This window comes from Vipera berus, assembly GCF_964194415.1.
Source record: "Vipera berus genome assembly, chromosome: Z".
NCBI classification, from domain to species: domain Eukaryota; kingdom Metazoa; phylum Chordata; class Lepidosauria; order Squamata; family Viperidae; genus Vipera; species Vipera berus.
In genome coordinates, this window is record NC_138205.1 from 72,935,770 (window position 1) to 72,959,305 (window position 23,536).

The following is a 23,536-nucleotide window of genomic DNA, read 5'->3' on the forward strand; positions in this document are numbered from 1 at the left end:
TCAGCCCTATTAAATTGGTGCGGTTCCCTGGAGTTACTAAGACTTCTAGGGGTCCCTTAAACCTTTGGATGGGGGTTTTCTGATAATCTGCCAGCTGAATGTGGGGTTTTCCTAAGGGAATTTTCCTCTTGCGCTGGCGGCAGATTTCCTGGTATGTTTTAAACGAGATTAGGGACACTGCTGACCCGGAGTCGACCTCCATGTCGCAGGTGACTCCCTGAATTTTGGCCTTAATTTTTACTTTGGGACTTAAGCTATTCACCTCATCTTCCGTTTCCACTAAACCCCCCTGAATTTTTTCCCTGCTGTTTTGAGGGGTGTTCCTACCTGGGGGGTTGGACTCCAGTTCGTGTAAGTTGTCGCGGGGGCGGCTTCGGCAGACAGGCTTGATGTGGCCGGTTTTACCGCAATTGTGGCACTTTGCGTTGCGGAACCAGCAGCTGCCCCGGGCATGGTTGCCCCCGCAGCTGGCACAGTTGGGGCGTTGGTCTCTTTGTGGTGGCAGGAGGTTTCTTGCTTTTTGGCGGTCTGTAGTGTCGTTCCTTCGGGGTTGTCATCTCTCCATCCGGCGTTGTAGTGCGTCCCCATCGGTGAGGTCTACGGACTCATTGTCATCGCTGAAGGTCGCTTCGTCTTGGTACACTGTTGCGTGGCTTTCAGGTGTGGTCGTGGCCGCTTTCTTCCGATGGTTATCCTCGTAGGCCATTATTTCTCTGGCGAGCTCGGCTAGGCTCATATCTGGCTTCGATATGAGTTTCTTCTGGAGGCGTTCGTCCCGCAAGCGTATGACCACTTGGTCCCGGAATCGGTCTTCCAAATCCGGGAAGCTGCAGCTCCGGGCGGCGTGCCAGACCCCTGCGATGAAATCGTTTGCAGCTTCGTCCGGCCGCTGCTTCCTTTGGGCGAATTGTACCCGCCAGTACAGTTTGGAGCGGGCCGGCATGTAGTGTTTGTTAAGCCAGTCAACGAGGTCAGCGTAGGATACTTCGGCTACCGGCACGGGGCTGAACAGCCCCACTGCGGCATCGTAGACCGGGGGACCGCTGATATAGAGGAGTGCGGCGGCCTTTGCTCGGTTGTCGGTAATTTTGCTGACTAGGAGGAAGCCCTCGACCTGCCCCAGATGCGATTCCCATCGCTCCGGATGGCGGGTGTCGAACTCCCTGACGCGCCCGAAATTGGCCATGCTGTCCGGATCCTGGGGTCTGCTCCGTTCGGGAAGTTAGAACTTCCAGTGACTGCTCTTTGGCCGGGAACTCTCTTCCTCGGCCGTGACTTCAGCTCAGTGGAGCGATCCCATCCTCGCCGCCAGTGAAGTAGCTGAAGGACCACGCTGGGACAGCAGGCTGGCTAACAAGGTTTATTTGGGAGCAAGGCAAAAGGGGTACAAACTCGTTCGGCTTTTATAGCCGGCTGCCGGCTGGCTGGACCAATCAGGGTTTAGTCTTTTCGCGCCACGCCTCTCTCGTCCAATCGTTGGGCCCGCTCTCTGACAGCTCTTTCTTCCTCGTGGCCGGCGGCTCTCCGTTGTTTTGACAGCCGCGAGCTGTGAGTCGGCTGCGCCTGCGCTCTGGCGGGGAATTTTGACAGCTGTCAAAATCCCCGTGTGTTTTCCTGTCAGTTTGGGTTTACCTCATAGTTTAACGTGTTTAACAATAGTCATAAGTGTTTAACGTGTTTAACAATAGTCATAAGTATTTACATATATACACACATATATTACAGCAGATGTTTAAAGAAGTAATAGAAAAACATTAAATGCATATTGTACCTCTACAATCCAGATGTATTCATTATTATTTGGAGGGAAGGTTCTTTGCAACAGCTACAGCTAAGAAAGATGTGCACAAATTTGAGCAAGCAATACAAAACCTTTTTCAGGGTCATGCTTTGTCCTACTTATCATACAACTGTATCCATAACTTTAAAACTAAGGTAGCATCAGAGTCTTAGTGCTCTTCAAGTTTTCCTACAACTGGGGGAATAGAATCCTGGCTAAAGATCAATTTTCTTAGGCCTTGAGTTCAGCTACAGGATGAATACTGCATTCCACAATATTATATCTTTTTTTTATTATTAAAGAGTTTTACAAAAACAAAATTTTACAATATATCCCCAAATCCCTCCCACCCCAAACCCCCCCACTTCCCAGAGCTAAATACAGGATTATAGTTACAATAATCATATTCTAAATAAAAATTATGCATAATATACAATTAACCAAATTCATAATGTGCTTTAACTCCCCTTTAACATAACTACAAACAAAGTACCAATAACAATATCCCACTAAAATCTACTCATAAGCTAAATGGAACTTTTTAGTCCCATATTTGTTCTGAATATAATTTATCCATCTCCTCCAAACTGAAATATATCTTTCCTGTGAATGATCTTTCAAATAAGCAGAAATCTTAGACATTTCTGCAAGATTCGAAACTTTAAACACCCATTCTTCTATAGTGGGCAAACTATCCTTCTTCCAATATTGTCCCACCAGTAACCATGCTGCTGTTATCATATTCAACATCAAATTAGTTTCTTTAACATCACAATCTACAACAATACCCAATAAAAATAATTGCGGAAAAAACTTTATCTTTCTCTTACAAATCTTTTGAATGTTCCACCAAATTTTGATCCAAAAAGCTTTTATGTTTCTACAAGTCCACCACATGTGAAAATAGGTAGCTTCTGAACTACCACATCTCCAACATTTAGACTGTGAATTAGGATACATGTTGGACAACTTCTTGGGATCCAGATGCCATCTATAAAACATTTTATAAAAATTTTCTCTTAAGTTTTGAGCCTGAGTAAATTTAACATTTCTGACCCAAATTATCTCCCAGGTGTCCAACGAGATTGGTTCCTGAATATTTTGTGCCCACTTTATCATAAAGTCTTTAACCAATTCCGTTTCCGAATCCAATTCAATTAAAGCATTATATATCCTCTTTATATGTGCACAATTTAAATCTCTAATTTGTTTTACTAAATTTTGATCTGTAATTGTCATGCCAACCTTTTGATCTAACTTCCACCTAGCTTTCAATTGGGTATATTGAAACCAAGAGTAACTTATATTTTCTTGTCTTAACTCCTCTAATGATTTAAGTTGCCAATCATTCCCTTGCAATCTAAGTAATTCCTTGTAGGAAACCATATCCATACTCACTCCCATACATACGCCCTCTATCGCGTGTCCAGGAATTCCCCAAATCAGTATTTTATAATTTAACTTATAATAATACTTTTTCCAGACACGCAATAAAGCACTTCTAAGAATGTGGGATTTAAAAGCCCTGTCCACCTTCTTATCGTAAAGCAAATATGCATGCCATCCATATACCAGATCCCATCCCTCAAGATGAAGTATTCTCTTGTTGGTTAAATTAAGCCAATCACTAATCCAGGTCAAGGCAACCGCATCATAGTACAATTTCAAATTCGGCGCCTTGAGTCCCCCTCTTTCCCTGGCATCTTGTAAAATCTTAAATTTAACTCTTGGTTTTTCCCCGCCCAGATAAATTTGTTAATACCCTTCTGCCATTGATCAAGGTTGGCATCCTTTTTCAATATAGGTATCATTTGAAACAAAAAGAGAAACTTTGGTAGAACATTCATTTTAACAACTGCAATTCTTCCCAGTAATGATAATTGTAATTTTTTCCAATTATTTAAGTCCCTTTGTACCTTCAACCATAGTGTTTCATAATTATTCTTATACAATTTTACATTTGAGGCCGCAATATATACTCCTAAATATTTAACCTTCTTCACTATTTCAAAACCTGTTAATTTAGATAACATATCCCTTTCACTCATAGATACGTTTTTGGATAATATCTTAGTCTTATTACTATTCACCTTAAACCCAGAAACCTTACCATGTTGTTGTTGTTAGCTGCGAAGTCGTGTCCGACCCATCGCGACCCTATGGACAACATTCCTCCAGGCCTTCCTGTCCTCTACCATCTTCTGGAGTCCATTTAAGCTCACGCCTACTGCTTCAGTGACTCCATCCAGCCACCTCATTCTCTGTCGTCCCTTTCTTCTATTGCCCTCGATCTTTCCCAGCATTAGGCTCTTCTCCAGTGAGTCCTTCCTTCTCATTAGGTGGCCAAAGTACTTGAGTTTTAGCTTCAGGATCTGGCCTTCTAAAGAGCAGTCAGGATTGATCTCCTCTAGGACTGACCGGTTTGATCGCCTTGCGGTCCAAGGGACTCGCAGGAGTCTTCTCCAGCACCGCAGTTCAAAGGCCTCAATTCTTTGGCGCTCAGCCTTTCTTATGGTCCAACTTTCACTGCCATACGTTGCAACTGGGAAGACCATAGCCTTGACTATACGCACTTTTGTTGACAGGGTGATGTCTCTGCTTTTTAGTGTGCTGTCTAGATTTGCCATGGCTTTCCTCCCCAGGAGCAAGCGTCTTTTAATTTCTTGGCTACAGTCCCCATCTGCAGTGATCTTGGAGCCCAGGAAAATAAAATCTGTCACTACCTCCATTTCTTCCCCATCTATTTGCCAGGAATTGAGAGGGCCAGATGCCATGATCTTGGTTTTCTTAATGTTAAGTTTCAACCCAAGTTTTGCACTCTCCTTCTTCACCTGCAACAAGAGGCTCTTTAGTTCTTCTTCACTTTCTGCCATTAGAGTGGTATCATCTGCGTATCTTAGGTTGTTGATATTTCTTCCGGCAATCTTAATTCCAACTTTTGATTCATCTAGCCCTGCCTTTCTCATGATGTGCTCTGCATATAAGTTAAATAGGCAGGGCGACAGTATACAGCCTTGCCGGACTCCTTTCCCAATTTTGAACCAATCAGTGGTTCCGTGTCCCGTTCTCACTGTTGCTTCTTGACCCGCATATAGGTTTCTCAAGAGACAAATAAGATGGTCTGGTACTCCCATCTCTTTAAGAACTTGCCACAGTTTGTTATGATCCACACAATCAAAGGCTTTAGCATAGTCAATGAAGCAGAAGTAGATGTTTTTCTGGAACTCCCTAGCTTTCTCTATGATCCAGCGTATGTTGGCAATTTGATCTCTAGTTCCTCTGCCTCTTCGAAATCCTGCCTGCACTTCTGGTAGTTCTCGATCCACATACTGCTGAAGTCTAGCTTGTAGGATTTTAAGCATGACTTTACTAGCATGAGAAATGAGTGCAATGGTGCGATAGTTTGAACATTCTTTGGCACTGCCTTTCTTTGGAATTGGAATGTAAACTGATCTTTTCCAATCCTGTGGCCATTGTTGAGTTTTCCAAATTTGCTGGCAAATTGAGTGTAGCACTTTTACTGCATTGTCTTTTAAGATTTTGAATAGCTCAGCTGGAATACTGTCACTTCCACTAGCTTTGTTGTTGCTCAGCTTTTCTAAGGCCCACTTCACTTCACATTCTAGGATGTCTGGCTCGAGGTCAGTGACCACCTCATTGTGATTATCAGGGACGTTAAGCTCATTCTTGTATAGTTCTTCTGTGTAATTTTGCCACCTCTTCTTAATCTCTTCTGCCTCTGTTAGGTCCCTGCCATTTTGGTCCTTTATCATGCCCATTTTTGCATTAAACGTTCCCTTCATTTCTCCAATTTTCTTGAAAAGATCTCTGGTCCTCCCTATTCTATTATTTTCTTCTATTTCTTTGCACTGTTCATTTAAGAAGGCATTCTTATCTCTTCTAGCTATTCTCTGGAATTCTGCATTCAATTGGGTGTATCTTTCTTTTTCTCCCTTGCCTTTCGCTTCCCTCCTTTCCTCAGCTATTTGCAAAGCTTCCTCAGACAGCCATTTTGCTTTCTTGCATTTCTTTTTCTTTGGGATGGTTTTGGTTGCTACCTGTTGTACAATGTCGCGAACCTCTGTCCATAGTTCTTCAGGCACTCTGTCTATCAGATCTAATTCCTTAAATCTATTTGTCACCTCTACTGTATATTCAACAGGGATATGATTTAATTCATACCTGAGTGGCCTAGTGCTTTTCCCTACTTTCTTCAGTTTAAGCCTAAACTTTGCAAGGAGAAGCTCATGGTCTGAGCCACAGTCAGCTCCTGGTCTTGTTTTTACTGACTGTATAGAGCTTCTCCATCTTTGGCTGCAGAGCATATAGTCAATCTGATTTCTGTGTTGACCATCTGGTGATGTCCATGTGTAGAGCCGTCTCTTGGGTTGTTGGAAAAGAGTGTTTGCTATGACCATTGTATTCTCTTGACAGAATTCTATCAGCCTGTGCCCTGCTTCGTTTTGCACTCCAAGGCCAAACTTGCCTGTTATTCCAGTTATCTTTTGGCTTCCTACTTTAGCATTCCAATCCCCCATGATGATAAGAACATCATTTTTTGGTGTTAGTTCTATAAGGTGCTGTAGTGCTTCATAGAACTGGTCAATTTCATCCTCTTCAGCACTGGTGGTTGGGGCATAGACCTGGACTACTGTGATATTGATTGGTTTGCCTTGGATTCGAACTGAGATCATTCTGTCATTTTGAGGATTGTATCCCAGTATTGCTTTTCCTACTCTTTTATTGACTATGAAGGCTACTCCATTTCTTCTGAAGGATTCTTGCCCACAGTAGTATACCTGATGGTCATCTGAATTAAATTCACCCATTCCTGTCCATTTTAGTTCGCTGATACCTAAGATGTCAATGTTCAGTCTTGTCATCTCTTGTTTGACCACGTCCAGTTTTCCTTGATTCATGGATCTTACATTCCAGGTTCCTATGGAGAAAAAATCTTTACAGCATCGGACTTTCCTTTCACCACCAGACATATCCACAGCTGAGCGTCCTTTCGGCTTTGGCCCAGTCGCTTCATTCTTTCTGGCGCTACTAGTACTAGCCCTCTGCTCTTCCCCAGTAGCATATTGGACACCTTCCGACCTGAGGGGCTCATCTTCCAGCGTCATATCGTTTTGCCTTTTGGTACTGTCCATAGGGTTTTCATGGCAAAGATACTGGAGTGGTTTGCCATTTCCTTCTCCAGTGGATCACGTTTTGTCAGAACTCTCTGCTATGACCTGTCTTGGGTGGCCCTGCACGGCATAGCTCATAGCTTCATTGAATTACGCAAGCCCCTTCGCCACGACAAGGCAGTAATCCATGAAGGGGAACCTTACCATACTGAGTTATAATTTCCATCAAGTCTATAACCGACTGTAACGGTTGGGATACTGTCACAACCAAGTCATCAGCAAAAGCTCTCAGTCTATAATCATTCTGTTTTATTTTGATTCCCTTTATCATAGAGGACTCTCGAATTTTAATTAATAAAATCTCTAGTGTTAGAACAAACAATAATGGTGATAGGGGGCAACCCTGTCTTGTACCTTTTTCAATTTTTAAAGTCTCTGTTAATCCCCCATTAACTATAATTTGTGCAGTTTGTTGTTGATATATAGCTTTAATAGCATGTAGAAAACCTTCTCCAAAATTCATCTCCTCAACAACTCTTAATAAAAATTGCTAATTCAATTGGTCAAAGGCTTTCTCTGCATCCAAAAATATCAATGCTGCAGAGACTTGGTTGTTCTTATCCAAATATTCAAGCAAGTTAACAATTTGTCTTACATTATATTTCATATACCTCCCAGATATAAATCCCGATTGATCACTATGAATCATTTGTTTCAAAACTTGCATTAATCTATTAGCCAATACTTTAGCAAAAATCTTGTAATCTGTATTTAAAAGCGATATAGGTCTATAATTTTTAGGTTGAGTAAGGTCTTGATCCTCCTTTGGAATCAACGATACAAAAGCTGTCCTCCATGATGGAGGAACTACACCTCCAGTCTGAATTTCATTAAACAAAGTCTTTAGGGGTTCAATCATTTCAGGCAACAACTTTTTATAGTAAACTGCTGTTAATCCATCTGTTCCCGGAGCCTTGCCCAATTTCAACTGTTTAATAACTAAAGAAATTTCTTCTGATGTAATTGGGCAGTTCATCTCAAGTTGTTGTTCTTGTGAAAGTCTTGGAAAATGAGCTCCCTGTAAATACTTGTCTATATCTAAAGCTTGTATATTTTCTTTAGAATATAATTTCGAGTAAAAATCTAAAAAACTCCTCTTAATCAAATTTTGTTGGTAGACTTCTTTTCCTTTATATTCTATTTTGTCTATAGTACGTGATTTCTGTTTTTTCCTTAATTGATAAGCCAACCATCTACCAGGCTTATTGGCATTACAAAAAGTATTGTGTTTAGCATAACGCAAATTAGTTGCTACTTGATCAGCCAATAGCATATTAAATTGTTCTTTCAATAAATGTATTGAGATCTTTAAATTATTATCCAATGGATTCAAGATGAGCTTTTTCTCCTTAATTTTAATCTCTTCCTCAATATCTAAACGTTTTTGCACTTGCTTACGCCTATAAGCATTATTCATATAAATCAAAACCCCTCTCATATAGGCTTTACTAGCATCCCAAACCATTTCCATCGAGGTACCTTTATGCATATTTGTAACAAAAAATTCTTTCATATGTTCTCTACATTTCTGCAAGAACAAGTCATTTGTAAATAAATTCTCATTCAGCCTCCAGGATCTCCTACTAGCGTCTTCAGCAAAGAACTCCAACCAAACAGGACTATGGTCAGACATTGTCCTGGGAAAAATCTTAACGTTCTTAACCGAAGAGGAAAGATCAGTAGTAATCAAAAAGAAGTCAATCCTGGAGAAAGATTTATGTCTATCCGAAAAAAAAGTAAAATCTCTGTCTCTCATATTCCTTTCCCGCCATACATCTCTTAATTCCAGATCTTCCTTCAAATCAAAAAAAGCTTTAGGCAATTTTGAATTAAAAAAGTTTTTAGAAGATCCCTTCTTATCTTCAGATGGCACCAAAACCCCATTCCAGTCCCCCATCATAATAACAGATTTGTAATCCAGTTCAATTATATCAAACCCTGCAGATAACAGGCATAAATGGCTCCCTTTATATTAAGTGAGACATCCAATTTGGTTATAACGGATTTATGACCTAACTTTAGCTACAGCTGTCAATCAAATCATCTATAATCCTGAAGCGAGACCTCACACACCTGCAACTTCCAATTTCACTGCTGACTTCTTCATTGACTCTGCTTGGCAGAATTCAGTTGTGAAACATACAAAAGGCTATTCTGCTGCCACATCAATGCTACAATAATCCTCCTGGAGGTGAAGCAGCTGGATCTTGATCATGTGACCAGATGACACAGCAATAGTGGTTTAACTGCAAGGATCAGTTACAAAGTTATTTTTTTCAACACTGTAGCAAATTTGAATGGTGGCTAAACGTGGCAGTCATTAAGCAAGGACTACCTGTATACATATTTGAAAATTTGTGGCTATCTCAGATCTGAATTCTTTAGTCAGTGGGTAGTTTACTTATATTTGCCTTCTGTATATGTATATGTGTATATGCGTGTGTGCGCACCCACCACACACATAAACACAAAACCTTTTTATTTAAATTTAGACTTTTGTTGTGAATATATGCTATTAATTTTCCTATTACTGCAGATTTCCCCATGTTTAAGTTCTTAGATAACTTTAGTAATTTATTTCTTTTCATAATTTCTATACAAATAGAGCCAATCTGGTTTAGTGGTGAAGGCCCATGCTAGAAACCAGAAGACTGTAAGTTCCAGTCCTGTCATAGACATGAAAGCCAGCTGAGTCACCCATTCTCAGCCCAATTCACCTCACAAGATTCTTGTTGTAGGGAAAATAAGAAGGACTATTAGGTACAGTATGTTCACTACATAAGCAAGCAAACAAGCAAACATTTACCGTATTTTCCGGCGTATAAGATGACCCCCCCAACTTTTGAGATGATTTTCAAGATTTTTCGTCTTATACACCGGAAAATCAGCGAGCCCGGGAAGGCACACCCTCCCCTCTCACCATGGAGGAAGCAGGGCAGGCTGGCGTCTGGCGGGAGCCAGCAGGGCAGTCCTGCGCACGCACGCGCTCCCCGGCTGTTAAGGAGCACTCCTTAACAGCCGGGGAGTGCGCACGTGCGCAGGACTGCCCTGCCGGCTCCACGGTGAGAGGGGAGGGCGTGCCTTCCCGGGCTTGCTGATTTTCCGGCGTATAAGACGACTGGGCGTATAAGACAACCCCCCAACTTTTGAGATGATTTTCATGGGTTAAAAAGTCGTCTTATACGCCGGAAAATACAGTATCTTATTGCCATAAAAATGTATAAAATATATTGTGATTTTTCTTTGTTGATTTATTTTTACAATTTTGTCTGGTAAAAAGAAGTGATTTTATTTCCAATTTGATTTCTGTTTCTGAGTAATTATGAATATTTCTTTCTACTACTTTTGAGTTTTTTACATTTACCACATGTGGTAAAATTTTCTTTCTATCTCATGGCATTTCCAGTATTTAATATTCTATGGAGTATTAAATTAAACTAATTGTCTGTCTTGGCAATTACTGACAAGTTTTATACCATCTGTAAATTATCTAAGAAACTTAAAAGTTTTCTTTTAAATAACAACTGGAGTATATTTTATAGATTTATTCCATAACTCCTCCCATTGTAGTATTGTGAGGTTTTTAAAGTTTTGCATCCATTTTAGGATGCAAACTTTTATCTGTTCTGCCTCTAATATCCATTTCTTTCAACTGGCTTGCATGGTTGATTCTGAAGCTGTATCCAGCTAACTCCACATGTCTACATGCACATGCACCTCTCTGTCTTATGGTTTCTCAAGATTTTTTCAGTTTCAGTTCCCATAATCCCATGCAAACATAGCACTTGAATTGGGTAAGGAATGTATGCAACAAAATGACAGTAAGAAGGAATGTTATAAAACATATAGCAACAAACTTTAATAGATGAAGGATAAGGTTCAAAAACCAAAGGGGAATCGGCTCCACAATGGCTTTGGATTTTGGTACCATTTTTAACTAACATGAATGAATTACAAGCAAATGTTGTCTGGATGACTTACAGAATGTAATGACTGTGTATGAACCTTATGAAGGAGTCAAATCACTGAACTGTGCCAGAGAGGCACAGAATTAATTTATGAAGGATGGCAATACCTAACATGGCTGCAGAAGCAAACCAATGCTTACTAAAAAGTGATACACAACCTTGAAAATACCCTTGATGATGGCTTTTGAAAACAGCATCTAACCATGTGCTGTTTTTGTCACTTATGCACAATCTGGCATAACATTTTTTACATTCATGATCAATGTTGGTAATCCATTTTTAAGCACCTAAGCTTAAAGCACCTGGTTGCCTAATGCTACATATTACATGCCCTCTTCTGAACTAAAGAATGCTTTCAGGAACCAACCTTGATATCAATTGAACAAAGTCATGCTATATTTTTTTGCCTTTGTTTAGTTGTAAACAAAATGTTAGGTTTTCTTATTTTGCATTATCATTGTCTGCATTATGATTCTAACCATGCACTACCAGACTCTGTTCTGGTAAGCACATTTAGTAGAAGGAAATTTCTTCTAAAAGCCACAACCTGACATACTGGTTTTGGAACAATCACTAATTTGTTATATGGACATCTAAAAGTGATCCTTAAACAAGCTCTCTGTGGGTAAATTTAATCCCTTATTCTTCTAATATCTAAGCAGTGCAATGACTGACAATATACATTAATTTTTGACTAAACATCAAATATGCCAGTTTAACCACTCAGAGCCTTGGTGGAGTAGTGGGCTAGTGCCTCCTTAAGTAACACCAGCTGCCTGCAATTATTGCAGGTTCGCATCCCACCAGGCTCAAGGTTGACTCAGCCTTCCATCCTTCCGAGGTAGGTAAATTGAGGACCCAGATTGTTGGGGGCAATAAGCTGACTTTGTAATAATGCTGCTTGGGGGGGGCAAAAGCCCTAATAAGCAGGCATATACATAGAATGAAGGCTATGGCTAAGCACATTTGATTTGTGCTTAGATTGTAAGCCGCTCTGAGTCTTCGGAGAAGGGCGGAATATAAATGGGATTAAAATAAATAAATAAATAAATAAAATTATTTTTGACATTATTTGGCATTAGCTAAAGAAAAGTTGACTTTTAAAAAGGAGGATTTTATCCATACTTTCTAATTGAAATCCAACACATCTGTAAGGTGCCAGGCAAGGGAAGGCTAATAAACGCCAAATGAGTGATGGATCCTCTTCTGCATTATTTAACATTTTTATCAGCTGGTCTTACCTTTCAGTGTTTCCTGTACAGTATGTGCAAAGACTGCTAATTTATGATTATTTTGATTCTTCACAGAATTTTCTCCAGTAGGCAGCAATGGCACTAAATGCAAGTTAACCAGTATTAAATCATTCATTCCAATCTAGGAACAAACATAGGCAGCATTAAGAGATTTTCAAGGGTCTGTTCACAAATACATCACAAATGAAAGATCTCTCCTGCTTGTTCACCACTGTGCCCATCAATACAATCATTTCTGATTTGCAAGGAAACACAAATTATTAACAATCACAGACCTCTGCTTTAGTTTTGTATCTTTTGGAAAATATATTACTGTCAATTTTTATTACAATCTATCTAAGGCAAGACTATAAACCCAGAAGACAATGCTACCACCTTTAATTGCTCAATGAAACTTTAAAAATCATGCCAGTGCCATGTAATTTCCAACCCTTTCTTGAATTCTCTCAGTTGGGAAAGTCAAGTCTTACCTTGAAATGTGCAATGTAAGGGTGAAGATAGATCTGTTTCCCATTGCCATTTGTGTGTGGGCCTTCAGAGAATGTAGCTTCTTTCATTTCTATCCCTGCGGTTGTGTCCCATAGGAAGCCAGAATATTCTTCATGCTGAAAGCCAAAAAAGAAAATAGCTAAGCAAAATAATTCATCATCAAAAATGGCCAAATTAAGGTCCTATTAATTCCAATCAGCCAGTCTAAGCATTAAATTTGAATCCAATCAAAGATGATGTTTTATATAGACTGCCTGGGTAGTTAGGGTCTTCTTTTGTTTGTATGCTACTTAAAATCTGTTGACTGGCATGGAATATATATACTATAAAGCAAATAATAATATATATACAAACATGCACTTGCTGAGGGTTACTGAACAAAGAGCTGAAGATGTGAATTTTGTTGGGATTGAGTTTGTATTTCTTAATTATAAAAAAATGATTAATTTTTAATTACAAAATGGAATTTTTGTGATTCTTATTTTTATAAGCTTTTTCTGAATTCAGTATAGATTACCACAAGGCAAGATCTATAATGAAATACTTGCACATAGACAAGTGTGTGTGTGTGTAGATAGATAGATAGATAGATAGATAGATAGATAGATAGATATAGATATAGATCACTAAAATGCCTCCTTAAGTAACACCAGCTGCCTGCAATTAGTGCAGGTTCGCATCCCACCAGGCTCAAGGTTGACTCAGCCTTCCATCCTTCCGAGGTAGGTAAAATGAGGACCCAGATTGTTGGGGGCAATTAAGCTGACTTTGTAATAATGCCGCTTGGGGGTATGTGTGTGAAAGCCCTAATAAGCAGGCATATACATAGAATGAAGGCTACTGCTAAGTTTGTAAGCCGCCCTGAGTCTTCGGAGAAGGGCGGGATATAAATGGAATTAAAATAAATAAATAAAATAAATAAATAAAATGGAATTTTAAAAATCTCTATAGCCTGACCATAGAACTTTCTGAAATCAATTATGGTGCATTGGAAAGAAAGTTATGAAAAGTCACTTCAAAGGATCAGGAGAAATGCTATCCTTTGTTCAAATAAATTTCAGAAGCTCAAATAAAAAAAATTCTTTTCCAAGAGTTCAAAACTCTGTAATAATAATTTCCTTGGCTAGATAAAAGCAAAATAAAAACTCCACAATTTTTGACTTGCACCAGACTACCTTCTCGGGTTGCCCTGAGAGCTTCTGTGAAATGCTTCCCTTCCAACATCCTCGAGGGCCCTTCCATTTGCGGATGTTTGGCAGAGTTGGCTGATTTAACTCCATGCAAAACTGTAAAAAGTTGGATGGGAAGAGAGGAAGTTCATTAAACTGGAGCATTTCTAGGTCACTTTTAAATCCCATAGGGAAAAGTAAAGGAACAATCATTTTTTCTTTTAGTGAAATATTTTTAAAGAATTGCATTCTGTTAATGTTGTTACTCAAATGTTATTATTTGCATACCCAAAGAAAGCAAATTATGAAATAGTTAAATTTATAGCCGATTTAGGGCCAGATACTTTGATGACTAAGCAGGCTCATCATTTTCAAATTCATACACATAAATATCAGCATCCATGAGCCAAAACGAGCAATAAATTAGTTAATTAAGGCTTTGGGTAATTTCCCTTCTATTCAGGAGAACCATAACAAATACAGAGATTTGAGAGATTGCTGCTGGAGTTTGCTGCTATCTATAACTATAAAGTTCCTGTAGTCCCGGTTGCCTTCATTAAGCAAGGACCTTGCAGTGTTAAGCAAGGATCTTGCATGACTTTGGCTTGCTTCAGTGTTGTAAGCCAAGGATCAATAATTTGTGTAACAGAGTCGGCCTCCTTAGGGTGCCGTCGGCCAGGCAATGCCGGCTGGCGTCCCCTAGGGGGAGAGCCTTCTCTGTGGGCGCGCCAACCCTCTGGAATGAACTGCCCCCGGAGCTGCAGACAGCCCCTGACCTTCGGTCTTTCTGCCATGACCTGAAGACCTGGTTGTTCCAACAAGCGGGCCTGGACTGACTACGTTTTTTAATTAGGCTTTTTACTGGGTTAAGTTGCTTGTAATTTTGCATTTATTGTTTAATTCTCTTTTAAATTTTTTACTCTATGTTTTTTATTTTTTATTGTTGTGAGCCGCCGAGTCCTCAGGGAGAAGGGCGGCATATAAATTTAAATAAATAAATAAATAAATAAATAAATAAATAAATAAATAAATAAATGGTCACTGAACTAATGGTTGTAACCCAAGAACTACCTGTAGATTTCAAGAAATCCATGTAGCCTGCTTTACAAGGCTAGTAAAGGCCATGCTTCTTTACACCTTTACATCTTCTTGTGCCATAGGTAGTGTTTTTTGCCTACAATATTATTAAGAGCTTAAACAGAAGAAACATTAACTAAAACCTCCAGCAAATTGTTAAGCATTCCCCCAAACAACAGTCACACGTTTGTAATGTATGTTGCAGGAACAGTTTGATAGGCACTTGTTGTCACAGTGTTTAAATTTAAGCACTAAATTAAAAATGGGCAGCTGAAAGGTTGTGTAAGGATAGTTTGATCAGGTCAGCTTGGTTTAATTAATTCAATTTGATTCAACTAAGCTAGCAAATTGCACAAACTGAAGACAATGTGTACTAATACAGTATGTTTTGGCTGGATTGTTTAACAATTAATCTTAACTAGAGAAAATAAGCAAGCCAAATGAATTACACAAGAATGAACCTGATGTAAGCAGCTCCAGTGTTTGCAAAACCTGAAGTTTCATTATGCCCTATGGGTTTTAGGATTTCTTATGAAACAAGGAAAGAAACAGAACAAATACTTTCTTCTCTCTAACACAAATTAGGAATGATTCTGGAGTTATTCCAAAATATCCAAATTGGGATTTCATTTGAATGTTAAACAACAGAATTGTTAATTTATGATTCAGTAAGGCAATGTAAATTTAGCATCAATTGTCTCTTCCTTGTAAAATGGAAGGGTTGATTAATATGAGTTACAATATTCCTGATATGAGGATTAAATAATGACTTCAGTATTCAAGAGAATGGCAAAGACCACCAAACTAAATTTGCAGTTCTATACATATTTATCTTTAGATAATCAAACTCACTTCGGGCTTTAGAGGTTAGAATTAAGATCTTAAATTATAATCAACAATTAATGATTATAAAAATACTACACACTATGTTCCTTCAAGAGGATGGTCATGACAGGTTTAGTAGATTAATATTTAATGTTATATTTTGCAGTAACAGATGCTCCTGAACACTCTGGGTATTATTTAGAGCAACTGCAGAAATCTCTACATAACTGCAACATTTACACTTGTTGCCAGAAGTACTTAGTTTGGGAACAGTCTAGCAAGCACATCAGATAGAGCTGTGCAATCTGCCATTGCCACTATTTCAAAAGTACAGTGCATTCCAGTTTAGTCTGTTTTGGTTAGGATTTGTGAACCCTAACCACAACTGCTTAAACTCCAACCAACATCTGACCAAGCAATCAAAAGCATGAAATTTAAGAAAAAATTCAGAACGGAACAATACTGTAAAAAAAACTGTCTTCATGACTGATGATGAGAACAACTCTGTGGTTGATGACAGTAGTTATTTAAAGTAAAAGGGGTATCTATTTTTTGGTATCTGGAAGCCATGTTCTTGGGAGGCTGACAGTATAGTAGTTGTGTAAGCATGCAAGGCCAAAAGACTTCTTTTCCTGAGATTTCAGAGGAAGGTGTTTTATGTTTGTGTGTATGCATCTATTTTAAAAACAATAATGAGTGCATTATTTAAGTAGGTTTATACCACTACTGATGCATTTTCCCATCTTAAAAGAGCAGGAACAATGCTATTTAGTTGTCAGCAGCTGTGAATAGAAGAGATTTTGAGGAATGAATAGAAAAAAACAACAACCACTAAATCTCATAAGTGGTAAAGACGTATTACCTAAGTCCATATATTGCATAGGCAAACACACTCAGTCTCATTTGAATATCATACAGATTTAATTCTAATAAAGCAAATTATTACTCTTTTAAAACAAATACAGGTGGAGGTGGAGTTAAATTTCCAAGGCTGTCACGAAACCTCCTTCCTTTATGGAAAAATGCTGAAAAGTTAGGACTCTGAAAAATCCAGAGTCCTAACTACTATGACAATAAAGCCAGGGATTATGAATCAGTTCCCTCAGGGGTTATGTATCGGCTCCCTTTTTTCCCCCCTCTTTATTTGTGCATGCATAAGTTGTGCCCATATTATGGATGTTAATAATACCTGTCATGCACACTGCATGGTACATATGTAGAAAGTATCTGATTTAAAAAAAATATTCACAGAATTACTGCCACCTTAGCAGTTCAAGCCAAACCAAAGCAGGAATTCTATTTGTAATTCAGGAGCACTCTCTTCTGCTTAACAGTCATCTCATGAGCAGGCTACTGGGGAGAGACTAATGCTGAATTAACAAAAATAAAAAATAAGTTTAATCATGAGGTAATGCTGATCTGGCTGATGTGTATTGTGAAGCTGACTGGACTGAGAAGGAATCACTGCCAATGCATTTTATCTCAAGACTTTAAACATTCAACTCAGCCTATCCATTCAGTGCCAGATATGGAAGAAAAACTATACTGGGAAAGCAAAGCAACAAAATGAAAGCATTACACTTTGTAAACTCTTTTACTCTCCCATAAGAAGGCCTGGCAAGATTTGCTTGCAGAACCCACTGGTTTGATTTAATGTGCTTGTTTTTCAGAAGGGAGGAAAAACCAAGGAGCTATGAGAAAATCTATTTTTGTACAGTGCCAGCTGAAGGATGGAAATTAGGGGGGAACCAAAGAGTTAAAAAAAAAACCAAACAAATTTCCATGCATTCTTAATCACCATCTGAAGCGTTTTCTCTGCACCATTGCCTGGGTCATACTTCAAATTGCTTTGAAGTTCATCTCAGGATTCTTTGGATGTGGGTTTATTACATGCAAGTAGTTCTCAATCTATGACCACAATTGGGATCAGAACCTCCATCACTAAAGTAATGTGGTTATCAAGTTATCTTGGCCTGATTTTAAAATCTTTTCTGCCATGGTCATTAAGCAACACTAGCCTTCCTCATTGATTCTGCTTAGCAGAACCTCCCTAGGAAAATCTTAAATGGTGATTATGTGGCTGCAGAACGCTGCAACCATTATAAATACATGCTGTTTCCCAAGTGCCTGAATTTTGATCACATGATCTCAGTATGCTGTGAAGGACTAGTGGTAAGTCACTTTTTTCAACAGCATCATAACTTTGAACAATCGCTAAATAAATCATCATAAATTGAGGGCTACCTATGTATGATGGACAATATTTAATGCAACTGATGCCCTTCAAAAACCTCCAAGTTATTACCAAATTGTTATTTTTAATGTGCTATTAAAAGCAAATTATAAAATGAAGAATGGAAAGAAATTACATTATGTTTAATGTTATTAAAATGAATATGCAATTAAAATGAAATCCAATTTTGTTTTTATTATGGTTCAACTCAATTTTCTGGCAAACATGCCATTGAATGGCAAAGTGTAGTTGTTGCTTCAAATCATCTAATTAGATTGTGAATGCAACAAAGAGAATAATCTTTGGGTACATGACCATACACATTCACATTTTGTAATCTGAAGTATAAGTACATGATTATAAGACATGGGTAGCAGTAAATAGAAATACTACTAACAGAAGAAAGAGGGTTTATAGATTTGTGCTGCTCTACAGAAAGAGTAAAGGTACCTTCTCAAGTGCATCTCTATCAATCAACTCCTGCACAGCCAAAAGTTTGATGCTATAAAAGAGAAAAAAAAGAAAAAAAATCAAGTCACACCAACATGGTTATGAAAGCATAAAATTAGAAGAATTCCACACCGAACTCGCCAAGTGGCCATTCAGTTGTTGATAATGATCAATCACATGCTTTTGAGAGGTTTAGAAGCAGGAAATGATAGTTACAAAATATAACCCATTATTTGTTGGGTACATCGTTAAACTGAAATATAATCTATTGTTTATTTCCACATATTTTAATAATTCAGAAATAAATAACTCACAAAAACATCATTATGGATATTCTAAATCCAAAGAAACCAATAGAAAGTAAAATTTCATCTAACTGTTCTGAAAAATTAATGTAGCTTAGTGTGGTGTCCAATAAAAAATTGTTAATTTTATCAGAATTTAATCATAACATATACTGAGAACTACTGAAAAATGTAGCAGAAAGAGATGAAAGGAAAGGAAATAATATCTATCTGATGTTGATATTGATAGCTAGCTGCTCTATCTTTAGCAAGATTCTTGTGCTAATCAACAGAAAAATAAGAATCATAAAGTAGTATGATCACTAGGAAAATATTTATAAGACTGCAAAATGAAAAAGAGATTACCGGTAATTTTGCTCAATAGAGGATGGCAACCTAGCACCAATATTTGGTGCAGACAGAAGAATTGCCTGGATATCCTTAATGCTTTTTACACAATTTATGGTGCACTGCTCTAAAAATAGGCAGTAGTTATTGCTGGCTATTCAATATATTAGACCTCTTCAAGAACTTTAAAGGTTGTCTTTCAAAAAATGTTTTGTGCAGTGATATAGATATGCACAGGCCACGATTATCCATTAATAAGGCAAAGCATCTTCCTAAGAAAGGTCACAGAAAGCAAAAAAAAATATGTCACCATATTATTCAAAAACTGATCAAGCAGAGAGAGCAGGAAATAAGCCTAATCTTTATTCCAATGAATCAAAGCAAACCCAAGTAACCGCATGGCCCCTGGGACTAAATTGCTGGTGCAGATTACTGCCACTTCACTCAATATGAACTAAGTTTGAAAATAAGTCACAAAAAGATGAGTACAATTACTCATGCTACATTTTATCAATGAGACAATATGTAGATGAGATGCTGAATATTCCCAGCACATTTTCCTTCTTTGTTCCATCCTGCAGAACTTTGTATTCAATAAAAATCTCCTACATCATCCATTTAGTCAGATTATCTAACAATGACCTTTTCCTCCAACTCCTCCCCAAAATTTCTCAGTTAAAAGCAGATTGATAGGCCTTGGTTTGGAAGTGGGAACACTTCTGGGGGGGGGGGGAATCAATCAAATCCAGGAAAGTAAATGTATCCCAGTAGTTTGCGCATTTCATAGTACACAAACTTGAACCTCCCACTAAACCATACACGTTATACCATGTTTCCCCAAAAATAAGACCTGGTCTTATTTTCTTTTGGGCACCAAAATAAGCACTAGGGCTTATTTTCAGGAGATGTCTTACTTACCAGCAGGCAGTGGGGGCATGGCATAGCCTGCGCATGGGCTGTAGATGCAGCACGGCGGTGAGGGGCCAACCTCAGAGCGTGCTGGCAGACCAACTATGGTAAATATACCATGTGACAGAGTTCAGGTAGGGGAGGGGCACATGTGCCCTTCCCAGGGGCTTCTGTGCTGGGTGGCGGTGGGAAGGGCACCGAGGCATGGGCAACCAGGCCAATGCTCCTCCAGGGAAGCAGGGGGGCCTTTACCCCAGGGATATTGAGGGGTTCTTGGCCTGGCCCATTTGAGAGGTGAGCTGGGAGGTGGCAGCCCAGGGCCAAAGCAATGGCAGAGCCCCAGAGGGTCAAGGAGGAAGGGTGCTGAAATGAGCGGGCGTCCTGCCTGCACCACCCATGCCAGATGCCCCTTCCCTGCCTGAATGCCGCCACATTTGAGTACCGGTACAGTACATGCTGGCCTTCCCTCCAGCAGGCCTAAGCACCTTATGGAAAGAGACTGGCCAGTTTCAGAGTCTGGCACCCCTAGGGGGTTTGCCTTGGCACCTGCTTTCCAGTTCCATTGCATTTCTCTGCCACCACAAAGCTGGGGAGCTTGCCCCACCACCGCCCTGATGCCCTCGTTTCCTCCAAGTACTACTTTGCTTACCTAATTTCCAGCCCTGTCACGTTTCTGTCATGTTTTTCTGTCACGTTCCTCCATTGCCATGTGCAGGCAAACAAAAGAAGTTAGTGGGAGTAAAAAAAAAGGTTAATCAATCAATTCCAACTTTGCGAGATCTTTTTTTCACGAGAAGTTGGAATTGATTGACTGAACTTTTTTTTATTCCCACAAACGTATTTTGTTTCCCTACACACAGTGGCAGAGGAACATGATGGAGAAATGTCATGGGGCTGAAGTGAGTAAGCTGACAAATGCCTGGGGGGAAGCAAGGGCCTCTGGGTGGTGGTGGGGCATTCAACATTTATTCAAAAACAGTTATGTCATCTTCTTCCATAACATCTTCATATGGTAACTCTACCAAACCCCAAATTCTGGCCTTAATCTCTTGTGATCCAGTTTCTATAGAACCATTGGCCCCAATCTCTTGTCCAGCAATTTTGGTCTCCTTAAATGAGCACTTCTTGTCCATGTAACCTGCTCATAGTGCACTGGCAACACAGCTGTCAGTGATTTTATCCCATTAATTCTTCACCCAAGTCACAATCTCTGGCAGGCTAGGCTTCACAAGTTTACATGTTGATTTCTCTCCATTCTGTGTTCAGTGTAGTCACTGATTTCCCTGTGCAAATTGTTATGTACTGGGCTTTTGGGTACCTCACTATTGTGATTCAGGGTCAGCCTGTGGGTTCGGCAGTTGGGTCGGACGACTCAGAGGAGGAGGAGGGGGGTGTTGAAGACCTTGCTGAGGGGGTTGAAGATCTTGCTGATGAGAGCCCTCAGCCAGGCCCCTCCCACTTGGTCACCACGGAGACCCAGCTGTGTGAGCCTGACAGCGTGGATGAAGATGACCCACAGCTGGCCCTGTTCAAGGACGCCCGACGCAGGAGGCAGTCAATTAGGAGTAAACAGAGGAAGGCAATGGGGCTTCTCGGAAGGAGGCAGAGAGAAGCCACGCCCTGAACTCTATATAAGGGGAATGTCTGGGAGGACTGGTTTGCTGAAGGCAACCGCTCGGATAGTTCATGTTTCTTAAAGCTCCTGTTTCTTGGTTTGTCTTGTTCCGTTTGTTTTTGTGGTAATAAATTTGGCAGGCGTAATTCCAGCCTCTTGCCTTCTTGAAAAAGGGGTTGTCCCTGCCTTTTCTGCAGGGCCGGTAGCAGGCTGGTACAGAACACTCACCACATGCGTTGCTGGAGACCTAACCAGCAACCCAGACAGGCCGTCTCCGGGCCTGCAATTGGTCAGCCTAAGGCGGCAAGCGCGGGTTCAATCTTATTGGCTGCTACCATAGGGCTTGGCTATATATTGGGGCTGGGAGCAGCCCAAGCCTGAGTACAGTTCCATCAAGAAATAATGAGTTTCTCTGTAGCCAACCTTGTGCCTTTATTCCTGCTCACCAGAACTCACGACATAACACAAATGATCCTTGAATGGTTTGTTTACTACAATATCAAGAGTCTGGAGATAGGTAGTCATTCCTGTAGGAATCATTATTTGATCTATTCCTCTCTCTCCAAGGAACTTCTTCATGTCTTTTGCGTGGTGAGTGCTGGCTGAATCACAGCCTAGCAGACCTCTTTGGCCACCTCTCAAAACAAGTGGCAGCATTAAATCAACCTACTTCCTTATAATGGCTTGTGTGCACCAGGCTTTTTCATTTTCAAGAACATAAATGTCTGAAAGATGTTCAATTTTATCTTTCTTGCCCTTAGTGATGATTAGAGGTGGGACTTTCGTTCCATTCAGACAAATTGCCAAAATACAGGTAACACATGCACTTTTGTAACCAGTGGAGGGAATGTAGATTGACCAGGCACCCTCTGATCAATTTTTATTTGAGATACTTGGCCCATAAACACTGTAGTTTCACCCATACCAATCATGTTTGACAGTTGGTATTTTGAAAAGTTGATGCCATCAACAAAGGACTTAAATGCTGAAGGAAGCCATCTAGCCAGTGCTGTGATGCTTTGAATTCTTTGGTGGATATTTCTAACTGTGATGCCAGTACAATGGCAAATGCTTGAATATCAGCCCTGAGCACACCCAAAACCTTTGCTCTCCTGTCAGCAATCCAGTCACAGATGTTGTTTAGAAAATAATGGCTGCCTACCTGATCCACACTTTCGCTTCTTGGTGTTTTCCTCATCCATCTGTTGGCTGAGGTTATTATACTCTGCTCTCCATTTTCGGACCATACAAAGATCCAGCTTGTTCTCTTTGCAGAAAGTTGTAAGATTCTTGCCCTGAGAGTCGTCCATGATTACTTTCTTGAACTCGATGGAATAGCTCTTTTTTTTGAACTCATCTTGTCAAGGGTCCAAATATTCCCTTTGAATCTGCCATTAAATCACCATTAAACTGGGGGGGGGGGGGGAATTTGATTTCATTGAGGGTTAGGGTTGGGGTAGGCATTGTGGTTGCCCTGGGGGGGAGTTGGGGTTAGGGTTGGGGTTAGGCATTGTGGGTTAAGAGATGGGAAGGCCTGGTGAAAAAAAGAAAAAAATGAAAAAAAGCCAGTTTTTTCCCCATTTCCCCCCCCAAACGTTTCTCCCCCCCCCCATTTTTCCAGTTTTTTCCCAGGCCTTCCCATTAGGATCCCATCAATCATAGTTAAACAAACTCATGGTTTAGCTGAAAGATATAAGACTTTGGGAATCTTATATAAGGAGCTTTGAAAGCAACTTTCAGAGAAAAGCAAAAAAGTTGCGTGAAATTCTAATTTTTAATACAATAGAAAGAAAAAAGTTACATAATTGGATACTGACATAGCTAACTATTATGTATAAATTACATGAGAATTACATGTAACAGGGAATGTAGCTTATAGTATAACACTCAAAAGCCTGTTAGGACTCTCATTTCAGAAGAATTGGTGGAATCCAGTGTTAAATG

The 23,536-nt window shown here is 39.7% G+C and overlaps 1 protein-coding gene across 2 annotated transcripts in view; it reads right to left on the bottom strand.

Annotated features, from left to right (window-relative positions):
* Positions 1-23,536, bottom strand: part of EEPD1 (endonuclease/exonuclease/phosphatase family domain containing 1) — an 82,086-nt gene that overhangs the window by 14,033 nt on the left and 44,517 nt on the right. Inside the window, exons 3-6 of one of the 2 annotated variants that reach the window (XM_081346498.1) lie at positions 18,437-18,488; positions 13,858-13,968; positions 12,664-12,798; positions 12,182-12,314 (exon numbers count right to left, since the gene is read on the bottom strand). In XM_081346498.1, coding sequence (XP_081202624.1) covers positions 12,182-12,314; positions 12,664-12,798; positions 13,858-13,968; positions 18,437-18,488 — 431 coding nt within the window. The remainder of the gene's footprint in view (positions 1-12,181; positions 12,315-12,663; positions 12,799-13,857; positions 13,969-18,436; positions 18,489-23,536) is intronic. The other variant, XM_081346499.1, reaches the window with a different exon arrangement.